Source organism: Pinus tabuliformis, chromosome 1_2 (assembly GCF_031772625.1).
Source record: "Pinus tabuliformis cultivar Carrire ecotype Pingquan chromosome 1_2, CPIR1, whole genome shotgun sequence".
Classification (NCBI taxonomy): Eukaryota; Viridiplantae; Streptophyta; class Pinopsida; order Pinales; family Pinaceae; genus Pinus; species Pinus tabuliformis.
This window is the reverse complement of record NC_142298.1, coordinates 247661020-247676397: the sequence shown is the minus strand read 5'-3', so window position 1 is coordinate 247676397 and position 15378 is coordinate 247661020. Positions and strand designations below refer to the sequence as shown.

General features: G+C 39.8%; 1 protein-coding gene across 1 annotated transcript in view; it reads right to left on the bottom strand.

Moving 5' to 3' along the window:
• The window catches only part of LOC149205299 (ubiquinol oxidase 4, chloroplastic/chromoplastic-like), a 231187-nt gene that overhangs the window by 89214 nt on the left and 126595 nt on the right, over positions 1 to 15378 (bottom strand). The window contains exon 3 of the mRNA XM_089397368.1: positions 1887 to 1995. Coding sequence (XP_089253494.1) covers positions 1887 to 1995 — 109 coding nt within the window. The remainder of the gene's footprint in view (positions 1 to 1886; positions 1996 to 15378) is intronic.

Genomic DNA, 15378 nt, shown 5'->3' with positions numbered 1-15378 from the left:
ACTGCTTGTGATGTCTTTTTACTCAACTTGATTAGCTTCTTCTTTAACTTGATTATTGTTATGTTTTCTATCATCAAATAGTTATCAAACAATAAAGATCAAAGAGACAAGAGGACACAAAAAGTAGGCTGCTAGCCAGGGCCAAAACCTCTCCTCTTGAGAGAAAAACCCACAAGAATTCTCCTCTTCTTATAGAATCTTCAAATGACGAATTCCAATATCTAAGACGCTTGACAAATACCCCTCCATGACCAAGTCAACCTTTCTCCTTGATGAGCTTTTTTCTAGCAATTTTGACCTCAGCAACTTCGACCCAACTGTTTCTTCTGCAACTTCGACTTGCCCAACAACTTTCCAACACTTCGACTTACCCAACAACTTTCCAGCAACTAGAATTTCCCAACTTTAGAAACCCTAATACAAGAGAGAGAGAGAGAGACCCAAAACTTCAATCTTGTCATTCTTCTTATTTTTCGTTCTTTTCCAACTTCTATCTTGAGGAGATCGAACTTGCTTGTAGTGTGTACAAATGAGGTCAAGTTCTGTCTTATTTATAGTCGTTCTTCGGGTACGAATTGCTTCCTTGAGGTTGACTTGTTCTTTTATGTAGGCAGACTTGCTTAAGGCACCATGACAAGGTCTTGGAGGGTCTTTTGACTCAAATAAATTTCCTACAATATGTAACATGCCCAAATGGATCTTCCATACATGACAATGACTCAATTGACTTGTAGACTCAATGACAAGCCCTAGAAGCACTCAATGGGTGTTTGACTTAAAAATAAATTTCCCATGAGCATGAAACTCATGCCTCAAGAATAATAATAATAAATTTATTTTTCTTTTTACAATAAATACATAAAATCATGATTACATTTGTCATTATGAAGATTGAGTTTAGTTACATATTTCAACAATGACAATCACAACATGGAACCTCATACAATATGAAGTGTAACAAAACCCATAGGAAGATTAAAATCCCCTAATCTATGGAAAATGAAGACAAAATAACCTCTAATTCATTCTCTAATGATACTCAACTTTTACATCCATTTGAGAAAAATATCTAGAAATCCTAATACCCTTTCTTTTCCTATAAGAAACCTCCTCCTTCATTTGCTCGCTCTTGCTGCTCTTAATATTGATGGTAATGCAGGTGGAAGTGGATCTATTTCTTCTTCCAATTGACGATCTAGTGATAAGCAGGCATCATATTCTAATTTTTTTTATGATGATGAAGATGAGATAGATATGTATGAGACTTTAGCTCATGTCATATGTTGGCAATATAGAGGTTAATTTTCAACGTATAGCCTTCTCTGTAAGGACTGTTTTTGAATTTTTGAATAGTATAACCATCTATGGGCATTGATACAGAGATGGGTTTCCTTCTAGAATGTTATTCTTGTGTATCATTCTTATTTTCTTGCAAGGTAATGTGTTACTAATATGTGTGTGTGTGTTCCCCAACATAGCTATTTGCGGGTTGGGGGCGTCATGTGTCCAGAGAATTCGTATTTCTGAAACCTGTACACATCTCCAAGTTTCATGCAACTTAGCAATATATTCTATGATTCTCTGATGTCATATTCAGGGAAAAATTTAGAAGGATTGAGTGTTTGCCATGTGTACAACTGCTACATTCACTGTTATTGTTCCTAATCATCTTTGGTGTGCTGTATTTAGAACATGGTCTGTCTATATCCAGATACATAATTCATCATTATCCTTTTGTGGGATTGATTTCATGAGTCCCTTGCAACTGGAAAAAAAAAGTAAATCTCCAAAAGCATTATTAGATCAACAAAATTAAGCATCAATTCAAATAAAACAAGAGAAATCATTTAGAACATGGCTGGGCATTTCATCCTCTAATTACTTACAAGCCATCCTTGGACTCAATATGTACATAAAGGCTGTCATGAAGTAATAGAACACGGCGATATGCTGAGCCAAAAACCGGTCAAACCACCTTTCATTTCCTCCCAAAGCCTGACAAAGCAAAGTGCAAACAAGATAAGTTTGTATTTCTTGCAACTTCAACATGCCAACCCTTTAAATGGTACCATAAACACATCAGCAATGATATTAAGTTAATGCTGTAAAAGAATAGTTAATGTACAACACAAATGCTGGAAGATAAACATATACAAATACAACACATACCTACATATCATCAAAATCATTGCCTATATTGGGAACTTTGTCATTAATATCACCCTCTAAGCACTAACATAAGATAGAAAAAACATAGCAGGTAGAGTCAAGATTTTGTTTGAATGATGGGTACATTTTTAGTAGGTTCATGATAGAGGAGCTTGACAACCAATATCACTAACATCAAGGTTGTTAAAATTGGCAACTAGGGCCAAACTCCATGTGGGTCACCTCATTTATGACAACTGATATTTTTCCTAGATTCCTCTTGTCGAGAGGTGCAGGATTGATCTATAGATCATCCGATTCTGACAAGTATTTATGGAGATATGAATTTATTTGTAATTACTTGACAAATTGTCAAGGTCGGCCAGCGACTAAATGTGTGGCACAAATCATATAAATACAAGTGAGATTGATTCATTTCAAATCATCTCATCATCTCTCATTCTTCTCTCTCTCCTTGTACGATTAGGTATACACAAGGAAAAGGATCTCTCACACGTGGGAAGCAAGAAGACGCAAGCTGAAAGAGGACGCAGAAATTGTTGATTGAGTTTGACTGAGGCAGCTGAAGGCATATTTGACCTGCGTTGACCAAGCGTTGACTCATCAAGGGTGCGGTTTTGGTGTGCCTGCCTCTTCTAGGCAAGCAGCAGATTTTGGCACAAAAATCGAGGCAATCCATCCACAGGTTTGACCAGCATTGACTACCCTAGTTTTGGGCAGCAAGTTGACTTCAGTCAACAGCAGTTTGACTGTGTTTTTGGGGCTGTTCAAGGGCTGTTTCTTCAGGCTGTTTGAGGGCTAGTTGATTGCAAATTGACCAAGCATATTGGAGGTCAATTTCAACTCGTTTGACCAAGTTTGACTTTGTTGATCTAGGGTTTGCTGCTGCTGATATAAAATTACAGAATTCTAATTTTGTACTATTTCTCTCTGCTGAACTATTGAAGATAAATGAAGATTTGATCAAAGGTTTCCTCGCATTGGAGTTTGTCCCTAGCTAGCTGCCACATCTTGTGTCTCTTGTCTTGGCTTGTTTTTTGTTGATCGTTTAATGTTGTTGAATTGAGGCTTCTATGATCCATAATATTTATAAGAAGAACTTCGGCGTACATCACATGTAGAAAGACCTTTGTCGATGCGTTTCGAACCAACCAGTGTGGTTCATCGTCAGGACAAGTTGAAGAAACAGATCCAGCTTTGCATGTTAAATAGTATGAGCAAAGCCTCCAACGGCTAGTTTTGACTTAGGGACCAGAGTCATAAAGTCATTTTCATAACTTAAAGGAAGTTAGTTATATTAGTTGACCATACCTTTAAAAATAAATAAATAAAATAATTTTAATTGGTGTTTAAGTTAATAGTTAGTTAAAAAGGTATCATTTCATAATTAAAAATTAAAAATTATAAGTTATTTGTAATTTAAATGGGATTTAGTTATAGGGAAGACTTTTCTTTTAATATAAATATATATAAGGTAATTTTAAGATATTAGTTAGTTAGAATAAATATATATTAGAACGAGACAATAATAAGTTTAAAAAAATAAATAAATAAAAATTAAAAATAAAATAATAATAAATAAAAATACATAATTAAATATATAAATAAATAAAATAAGATATATAAAATTAATTAAGAACATAGCTGGTAAAGGTTAAAGTTAGTTGAAAAATAAAAAATAAATAATAAATAATAAATAAATAAATAAATTAAATTAAATTAAAAAAATAAAAATTAAATAGATAACAATAATAAACAAATAAATATATCCGAGAAAAAAAATAATGATAATAATAATAAGAATAATAATAATAAATAAATAAATATATCTTAAAAAAAAAGGGGGAGGGGGTTATTTAATAATAAAGAATATTATATTTATTAATATCTATCAGGAAAAATAAATAGAAAGAGCATCACAAAATAAAAAGAAGGAGAAGGACAGGAAAAAAGACCATTAAAAAACACAGAGCAAGAAGGATAAACCCTAGGAGGAAGGAAGGCTCCAGGGGGAACAATGAAAGCTTGAAAAGGATAAACAGGGTGGGGGGGGAAGGAAAGGAAAACTAGGACGAAATGGCAGGGATCCAACAGCTACTGATCTTCCAGCCGTCATCTCTATTGAGATTGTTAGGCCTTCTTTCAATCTCAATAGCTTCCCTGAATTTACAATGATGGAACTGAGCAACTTTGGCCACAACCTTGGCCTCCTCTATACAAACCTGATGCTTGGTCTTTTCCGCATGCTCTGCTAACGCTGAAGACTTGGTTCTCCCATGTCTTAAGTCAGCTGCATGTTCGTTGATCCTCTAAAGGATGGAGCGCCCCTGTTTCCCAGATATAGGGGGTCCCACAAGAACAAGGGATCAAGTAGACCCCCTTCATGTCCTTAGGGTCAACGGGATCTTTCACCAATCAGAGGGATTTACGAATGGTGTTGAGGGGCCTAAACGTTGAGGGAATATCATACCTCTTAAGGATCCGAGCAATCTTGTCAGTGGTTCCTTGGACATAGGGAAGATGGACACCTAGTCGGCGCTCCTTCGATTCCTTTTTAATTAACGCATTTTTAGAGGCTTTAAGGAAAGCCTTTTGACCTAGGCGCCTACTATAGCCATTCTCCACAAAGACATTAAGGAGATGGGATCTCTCCTTATCAAAGCTCTCATTATCAGAAATCCTAAGGGCACGAGTAGCGAGGGTGTTAAGAACACCCATCTTTTGAGCAGGGAAATGATGGGAATCAGCATGAAGATACTGCTCAGTATGCGTTTTCTTCCGGAACACAGAGTGGGAGAGAGAGTCGTCCTTATTCTTAGATATAAGAATATCTAGGAAAGGGAGGCAACCATTGACCTCTTTTTCCATGGTGAACTTAATGGCAGAGGACTAACATTTGAGGTGATAGAAGAAGAGATCCAGCTCCTCTTGGCCATGGGACCAAATGACATTAGTGTCATCTACATACCTTTTCCATAGCTTGGGAAGGAGACGAGCCAAGGCTAAAGCTTTGGCTTCGAAATCTTCCATAAAAAGATTCGCAACAATAGGGGAAAGGGGGGAGCCCATGGCAACACCACAGGTCTGTTCAAAGAACTCACCCTCGAAACAGAAGAAAGTGGAAGTGAGACAGATCTCAACCAGATGCGCAGTATCGGGATCTGTTAGGCGATAGATCACTTCCAAGGCCTCCTTTATAGGGATGCAAGTATAAAGGGAGACCACATCAAAGCTGACGAGAATGTCCTCAGGGTTAAGTTTAATATCCTTAAGCTCCTTAATGAAGGATGCAGAGTCTTTCACGAAGGACTCAGTGCGGCCAACCAGGGGCTTAAGTTTAAGGGCAAGGAACTTAGCTAGAAGGTAGGTCGGACCACCAATGGTGTTGACGATAGGCCTCAAAGGGGCCCCTTCTTTGTGAAAATTTCGTAACCCATAGATCCTAGGAGTAATGGGACTGCTCTCAATGTTCTATCTGCACTTTACTTAACATATATGCCATTGCTAATATGTGGCTAATAAGAAGAAAACAAGTAAATTGCTCTAAGCATAGAACATACCATAATTTAACATGGTATTAGAGCAGAGGTGAAGACAAAGCCCAAGCAAGAGCAAGAGCGAGCAATCACTAAAGAGAAGGTTGGCAAGGCTATCCTAAAAACTTCATGGGGTCCTCAACACTCTTTCCTACCGAAGACAAGCTCCGTGAGAAGTCTGACTATCACGGATCGAAGATGTTTCTCGATCTGACTTTAGAAGATCAGGAAGTGTTGGACCATGTGAGAGGCAATATTATTGCGCCTCCATCAAATGCATCCGCTGCTGCCAAAAGCAAGTGGTCCAAGGGAGAAGTCAAAGCAAGGAACATCATCCAGGACTCTATCGACAAGCACCTGGTGGCCTATGTTTCCGAGCTGACAACCTCCAAGGAAATCTACAATAAACTGGTGAGTTTATTTAAAGTTAATGATGCAAATCAAGTTTTGTTCCTTAGAAATAAGCTAAAGGAAACTAAGAAGGGCAAAGATGAGAGAATGCAAGCATATTTCTTAAGGATCACCGAGATCAAGAATGATCTCCTATCTATTGGGGAAGTAGTTCCTGACAGGGAAATGACTACCACAACTCTTGGAGGACTACCACCTGAATGGTATATATTCAGGACTACTCTTCTCAACAATGATGTCATCCCAGGATTTGAGGAATTGATGGCTAGGTGCATTCAAGAAGAGACAAGGATAGAAGAGCAAGAAATGCCCGCACTTAAAGGCCATCCCACTGCATTTTATTCTCATGCTAAAGGAAGAAACAATTCTGGGGCTAAATCCAAAGGAATGGATGGACCTAAGGGTGGAAGAAAAGGTTGATGTTACAATTGCAACAAAATGGGCCACTATGCGAGGGAGTGCCCTGATAAAAGGGACTCACACCATGACAATGACCAAAATCACTCTCAAGGCAATCAAAGGAATGGCAGGTCCAATGGCAGAGGTAAAAGAAATGCCGGAAATCAAGGAAGAGGACAACCCTTCAAGAAGGCAAGAAACTCTAGGTATGAATCTAATGTTGTTAACAATAAGCAAGATGAATATTGTCTACCAGCAACACCTACTACTGCTCCCCCGGACTCGCTGGGAAATTGGCTTATTCACAGTGGTGCCTCAAGGCACTTCACTGGTTACAAAGAAGCTCTCTCCAATCTGATAGAAAAGGAGACCAACCTAGAAATTGTTCTTGGGGACAACGCAAAATATCCCGTGAAAGGCGTAGGGAATGTCACTCTTCAATTGAATCGAGGTAATACAATTCATTTGCGAGAAGTCCTATATGTCCCTGATCTCAAAAAGAACCTTGTGTTCATTTCGGCAATGGAGGACAAAGGCTACAAGGTAACCTTCATCGATGGCAAGGTACGTGTATGGAAAAAGAATTTTAAGGAAGCCTTCACTCTTGGGTTTCCAGTCGATTCATTATATCAGGTCGAAGGAAGTCCGCTGGGTGTCATGTCACTTTAGTTCGAACTATGGCATCGGAGTTTTGCTCACCTTCATTATAAAGCTCTACTCATTGCAAGACAAATGGTGTCAGGGATGCCCGAGTTCCAAGTAGAGCAAGAAGGTGTATGTCTTGGATGTGCCAAAGGAAAGCTCAAAAGGGGACCATTCCCCTCAAGCCAAAGCAAGACCTCCAATATATTGCAGTTGGTTCACTCAAACATATCTGGTATGATGCCTGTGAACTCTTTGAGAGGATATTTATATTACCTCACTTTTATAAATGATTATTCTTGCAAGACTTGGATATACTTCTTGAAAAAGAAGGATGAAGTGTTCACTTGGTTTTGTCACTTCAAAGCCTTGATCGAGAATCAAACCGAAAAGAAGATCAAGATCTTAAGGACTGATAATGGGACTAAGTATGAATCCAATGAGTTCCATGACTTTTGCAAAGAGGCTGGCATTAAGAGGGAGACTACAACACCATATACTCCTGAGCAGAATGGTGTGGCAGAAAGGAAGAATTGTACGATTGTGGAAGTCGTCTGTGCTATGCTTCACGATCAAAGACTTCCGAAGTTTCTATGGGCCGAAGCTGCGAATACTGCCATATATGTGCAAAACTGATGCCCTCATCAAGCATTGGGTTCTAAGACTCCCGAAGAGATGTTCACTAGTAAGAAACCTGACGTATCTCATTTTAAAATTTTTGGAAGTCCGGTATATTTTCATGTGTTGAAGGAGAAGAGGAAGAAATTAGGTGCATCTAGAAAGAAAGGAATCTTCGTGGGCTATAGAGAAAACACTAAGGGCTATAGAATCTATGTGGCTGGTCAAAGGGAAATCGAGATTAGCCATGATGTCACCTTTGACGAAGATATGGCTCTTAGCAAAGTTGACAATCTTCCTACTCAAAGGGGATCTAAAGAAGCTAACACCAGGGAACCAAAGGAAAAGGAAGATGAGATGATGCCCGATGTGGAAGAATCTATGGATCCTATTTACCCCCCTCCGCAAGAGCCTTCCTCTTCTAGGAAGAGGCCTTCATGGCTTAGGGGGACACTTGATGATGTTGACGGGGACATAGCACCTAAGGGAACCTTCTGGGAAAGTGAGAATTCGACCAGGCATCAGGGATACTTGACCATCATGAGCATGATCATCCAAAATGAGCCTTCGTCATTCACAGAAGCTGTCAAGCATCAAGTATGGAAGGATGCTATGACTGAGGAATATGAGTCCATCATGAAAAATGATGTCTGGGATGTGGTCCCCATACCCTAAGACAAAGCAGTTGTCACTTCGAAATGGCTTTACAAGATAAAGCATGCAGTTGATGGAAGTATGGAAAAGTATAAGGCTCGTTTTGTCGCTAGTGGCTTCTCTCAGAAGGAAGGTATAGACTATGATGAGATATTTGCACCTGTTACCCGATATACCACCATTTGCTCGATCATAGCCCTAGCTGCTTCGCAAGGATGGAACCTACATCAGATGGATGTCAAGACCGTGTTCTTGCATGGTTCAATCAAAGAAGAGGTCTATCTAGAGAAACCCGAAGGATTTGAGATTCATGATCGAGAATCTCATGTGTGCAGGTTGAAGAAGGCCCTCTATGGGCTGAAGCAAGCACCCCGAGCGTGGTATGAGAGGATTGATAGCTACTTGATGACGCTGGGATTCACTAGGAGTGAAGCCGACCCTAGCCTTTATTTTAAGGTTGAAGATGACAATCCTCCCATACTGGTGTTGTACGTTGATGACCTCTTTCTAATAGGTGTAGACCCTCTCATTCACAAATGTAAGAGGGAGTTGGCTTCTGAATTTGAGATGAACGATCTAAGACTGATGCACTATTTCCTACGACTAGAAGTCTGGCAAAATATGTAGTGAAGATATTGGAGAGATTCGGTATGATGGACTGCAAGCCCATGACTACCCCCATGGAGCTTGACTTCAAGAAGTTAAGCAGAAGTGTTGCCGGACCCATTTTACGCAATGCTACCGAGTATCGTCAACTCATCGAAGCACTGATGTTCTTGGTAAACTCTCGTCCGGATATATGCTTTGCAATCAACACGTTGAGTCAACATATGGTTGAGCCTCACCACTCACATTGGATTGGTGCCAAGAATCTGTTGAGATATCTCCGTGGCACAATCACTCATGAGTTGAGACACACTGCCGGAGATGTGAGACTACATGGATATACCGATGCTGATTACGCAGGCAGTGTGGTGAACCAAAAGAGAACTTCCCGGGGCTGTTTCTCTTTGGGATCTACCTCGATATCCTGGATGAGCAGGAAGCAAAAGTCGATGGCTTTGAGCACCACCGACGCAGAGTATATTGCTGCTAGTATGGCCTCTTGTGAGGCGGTCTGGTTGTGAAAGCTCCTCAGTGAGCTGTTTGGATTTACATTGGATACCACCGTGATCCTGTGTGACAACCAGAGCGGGATTCATTTATCGGAGAATCCCATATTTCATGATCACTTCAAGCATATCGCAGGTACCACTATATTCGAGATATGGTGCAGCGAGGGGCAATAAGGCTCCAACATATCGGTACAAATGAATAGGTCGCCGACATTTTGACGAAGCCCCTGGGAAAGGTCAAATTCTTGACTTTCCGAGAACGACATGGTGTCATTTAGAGACCCTCTTATGAGGGTCGAGTATGATGTATTGAGCTCTAGGAGCTCCCGGGGGGGTGCAGGGTACTTCTTGGAGCGACATGTGACCACAGGGCGACTCACCATCCCCTGCTGGTGCACTATGTACAGGGTGAAAGGTTCAACCTTCCCTTGTGACACCCTGTGGCGACTGTAGGACAAGATGATTAGTTCTCCTGTGGGCCAGGATGATTAGTTCTCTGTGGCGACTGTTGGACAGGATGATTCGTTCTCCTGTGGACAGGATGATTAGTTCTCCTGTCGAGGCATCCTACCCATGCAGTCTGGGACTCATGGGAAGTACCTCTCATCTGATCAAAGGAAATGGGGTTAGGGACCATTAGTAGTACTATCGTTGGACGCATCGTTGTATCTACTGTACTCCCTATGCTAGGATGACCTCCATTGATCTGGGATCAGTGAGAGTGGTATGACACACTCTAAGACTGACTTCGGGTCAGTGGAGGATGGTATGATACATCCTCGATCATTTCTTCTTCTTCATAGTTCGAGCAGAGCAAAGCAAAGCAGGGCCAAGCAGTGCAGGGCAGTGCATTTGATGGCTAGGATAGTAGCGACAGTCAAACTGATTGCAGATGGAGTTCACCCTAGTTGAGAGGGAGTGTTAAAATTGGCAACTAGGGCCAAACTCAATGTGGATCACCTCATTTATGACAGCTGATATTTTTCCTAGATTCCTCTTGTCAAGAGGTGTAGGATTGATCTAAAGATCATTCGATTCCGACAAGTATTTATGGAGATATGAATTTATTTGTAATTACTTGACAAATTGTCAAGGTCGGCCAACAACTAAATGTGTGGCACAAATCATATAAATACAAGTGAGATTGATTCATTTCAAATCATCTCATCATCTCTCATTCTTCTCTCTCTCCTTGTACGATTAGGTATACACAAGGAAAAGGATCTCTCACACGTGGGAAGCAAGAAGAGACATGCTAAAAGAGGGCGTAGAGATTGTTGATTGAGTTTGACTGAGGCAGCTGAAGGCATCTTTGACTTACGTTGACCAAGCGTTGACTCATCAAGGGTGCGGTTTTGGTGTGGCTGCCTCTCCTAGGCAGGCCACAGATTTTGGCACAAAAATCGAGGCAATCCATCTACAGGTTTGACCAGCATTGACTGCCTTAGTTTTGGGCAGCAAGTTGACTTCAGTCAACATCAGTTTGACTTTGTTTTTGGGGCTGTTCAAGAGTTGTTTCTTCAAGCTGTTCGAGGGCTAGTTGACCGGAAATTGACCAAGCATATTGGAGGTCAATTTCAATTCGTTTGACCAAGTTTGACTTTTCTCATCTAGGGTTTGCTGCTGCTGATATAAAATTACAGAATTCTGATTTTGTACTATTTCTCTTTGCTGAGCTATTGAAGATAAAAGAAAATTTGATCGAAGGGTTTCCCCGCATTGGGGTTTGTCCTTGGCTAGCCGCCACATCTTGTGTCTCTTGTCTTGGCTTGTTTTCTGTTGATTGTTTAATGTTCTATCTGCACTTTACTTAACATATATGTGATTGTTAATCTGTGGCTAATAAGAAGAAAAGAAGTAAACTGCTCTAAGCATAGAACATACCATAATTTAACAAAGGTACACAGAGGGATTGGTGCTCTTGATTAAATACAAGCTCCATACCCTAGTACAAGACAAAATCCAATGGAAACATTGCAATCCCCCCAATCCTAAAATCCTGAAAAACTGAAAAGTCTGCTAGATTTTAAGTGAGATCTAAAATTCTACTTTCTCCATATTAAATCCAATGAGGTCAGAAGCACTCTCAAACATCCTAAGTCATTTCATGGTAATGTTAAAAATTTAAGTAAAAAGTCCCTTTTACTTTAAGAATTTAACATTACCATGAATTTCATATTAATACTAGGGCCATAGGCTTGATCATTAGGCTGCTCCACTCAAAAATTGCGTTTAGAAGGTGTTTGCAAAAAAAAATTGCAAAAAAAACTAGGAAGCGAAAATAATTTTAGGGAGTGCATTCAAAGAGTGGATTTGGGGGGGAGGGGAGCTCCCCCACAACCCTGCTGGGGACTTATTAGCTGACCCTAGGGAGGTAGGTCATTTAAGCTTCAATGATTTGGAACAGTTTTACATAAATGACCTTAAACAAATCCTTAAATGGCATTGGCCATCATCTTGACATTCATCAATCTATTAAAAATCAAAACGAGTAGCCTATGTGCTGAATGGAGCCATAATGTAATTGTATGTCTATGAATGTTTTGGCTGACTGTCATGCTTATTTGAATGTACGGGTTTCATGCTTCTGGGCAATTTTGCCTGTAATCAATTTACATAAGATTAAACTTCTCAAGGTAGGTACTGTCAGCAAAGTTGTTAAAGAATTTGTATGTATAGGCACTGTCCAAGACATTATGAGAAGGACATAGATAAGATGAGACAAGATAATGTTATTAATGTCCACAAATGACCATGGAAAAGGTCAATGTGACTATAAAATACAATCAGCAATCCAAGGATTATGGGATTGTCAAGAACACTCCTAAAAAGGAAAGAAAGAAAAGCTATGGTGAAGAGATACAAACATTCGTTGTGACATTAAAGAGGTATTTTTCCCTTCTTTATTGTTCAGACGGAGCATCATTATGCTTGAAAGAAGTTTCCAAGAGAATACCATCTTTAGGGGAACTCCTGACAAAATACTAGTCTATGGTGCACACTAGTCCTGAGCCATGTCATTAGTTTATAGCTTCTTTCCAGCTTGAATATATGTGTGTTTTGCAGTTTAGTATGTAAATATTATTGCAGTTTTTGTATGCAACTTTTAACATGTTTGGACACCGAATATGGATGAAATCAAAGATTATATGAAAGATAGGTATGATGTGTTATTGATTGCATATCATCTCAATTCACCCTCACATCTTCCATATTAGTCTAGAAATTAAAAACGATATTGATGTTTATGGTCAAGCTGTTTGTACGGTATATGATACACTAGTAAGAGGATTTAAAATTTGATTTTTTTCCTCCAGCCATGGATACCGAGAACAGGTCAGTGAGACATTGCCCACTATTTCATTCTATTAGGGAGTGACCTACTTTCACTAGCCAATCTGCTTTGGCATACGACCATCTCCCATTCCAAATCAAGTAGTTAGGTGCCTGTTACTGCAAAATCTTGCACCTCCGTGCGAAGTCTCACTAAGCAATCTAGATTAAGAGCAACAACAAGAGAGTTATCACTGTCACCTCTGCAACTAATACCCTACTTTCTGTGGCTGGATACAATCCCCATAATGGAGTCTTCCCCAGCAAATCTTAGGGATAAAGTAACCCAAATGGTCTTATGCTAAATACCCCCAAGGGTTCTACTACAAGATTCACCCAAGTACAATTAATCAATGGTTAGGGTTTTGGGTAATTTGGGGTGTAATTTCAAGAGAACGAGTTCAAAGGTCACTATGGCTACTTCTAGAGGGTTTAGTTAAACCAAAAGAGGCTCAAATAGGTACCCAAACACATCAAATCAAGAAATTACGCTTCACTACTAGGATTTAAATCAGCAATTCACAGCATGCAGAAGTTTTATGACAGCAGTAAGAAAACAGCCACAGAATCTATGATAAACAAGTGTAAGATTAATGTTGATCAATAAGTAAACGAGACAATAAATTACAACAATTTCCAGTTGTTGGAAACACATATAACAACAATAGAAACCCAATAAGTCAGCCCTAATTTATGGCTAAAAATGCATGAAAAATATTACTTTTATTTTTTCAAATGAATGCATGCAAAGTCTAACCCTAGGACAATAGGGTATTGTTGCAGCAAAATCTAGCAGGCTTTGAAGAGGGGTACCTACAAGGCTATTACTAGACAAAGTGACAACAATGGGGTGATGGCCCACTGTCACCACAGCCAAATCACCCTCTTCTTTATGGACTTTCACCGATGGGAGGAGACTCCATATGTATATAGGTCACCTAATACGTATTCCAGGTTTGAGGTATGAGGTGACACAAAGGGGTCTCCAAGGGAAAGACAGTTTCAAGCACAAGGCTCCAAGAGACAAATCGCTTTCCTTGAAAAGACCAAGTTAGGGTAATACAAGACCTAGGGCTTGATTGATAGGTCAAGAGTTGGGATGGCCAAAGGTCAAGATGCCAAGAAAGGGTTTCCAACAATATATTCCAACAAAGAAATGGCATAGGAAACCCTCAAGAAGCTTCCAAGTTGAAGCTAAAACCAAACTAGGGTTAACCCTAGGGCAAAGGAAATTATGGATGAAATTAAAATGAAAGCCTATCCAAGGAGAATAATCTTATGGAAATCACTCTTACCTTGGCATTTAGACTCTCTAGCACCAAAATTTCTTCTTCCCAAGAAATTCGCTCCAAGCCCTAGTTGGTTGCTTTGGCCTTAAGAGGGCCAAAATAGACAAAAGAGAGAAAAGAAGAAAAATTATGGATAAAAGTTTGTTTAATCGCCAACAATGGATGCCTAGCCCCAGGGTGGAATCTATTGATGTTTAAGGTTAGCTAAGCTCTGCAAAGGAGTAAGGATATTTTTATGCCCTAGCATCAAAACCCTAACTATTATCTTTGTGAGGTATCAAAGGCACTTGGGAGAGCTAAAACACAAGTTCCCAAAGGGAATACCATTCACATGTTATATAATGAGTAATGCATGCAATAATGATATATAGCTCCTATACAATTGATTTTCAACAAATTAGAGCACAATAGAAAAACCCTAGGTTACCAATATATTCCATACAATAGGCATAAAGCAAAGGTTTATCAAATACGCGGCTCACTTACAAGATAACATGCATGAAATAATCCACCATTAATCCAAGATAACTTCTCCAAAGACAAAGAAATAGTGCCAATACAAATAACATTCCATAGGTCATATCTCTCCCACTAGAAAAGAGGACAGAAATTCTCTTAAAAGAGGTCGAAATCTCCAAGTGATGATGATTAATAAAGTGATCCTCTCCTCTAGAACAATCCAATTTAGCCTTAAAGCCTCTAAATCTCAAGTAAAATTACAGTGATGAATTGTGCTACAAGCCAACCCACTAGCCAAGACATAAAACATAAAGATTTTCCCACACGTGTGAGTCGTAGGGTTGACATCATCCATGCGTAGGGCTATATGAGCCATGCGTTGAGGCTTCTTCGTGCCAAGTTGGGTATAGAAGCCTTCTAAAATCGTCCTCTGAGGGTTGACCCTTAGATCTCTATCAATATTCTTATGTGGACCCCAAATATCATCTTGGGGCACAAAGGTGGTCTCATGGGTCTTCAAATGGCCACGGTGCCAATCTCTGCTCCAACATTGAGGGTTCCAAGGTGGTCCTAGCCCTCACATGTCTAAAGGGGTGAGACTATCCTCATCTCAGTCCTGGATCAGCTACCATCCTTCATGAAGTGCTAACCCAGTTGGGGGCCTATTGGGTCCAAGTGCATCATCCCATAAAGTCATCAAATGTAGGGCAAAGTGCCAAAACATTGTGGGTACTAGAGTTGCCCAAGTGTGTG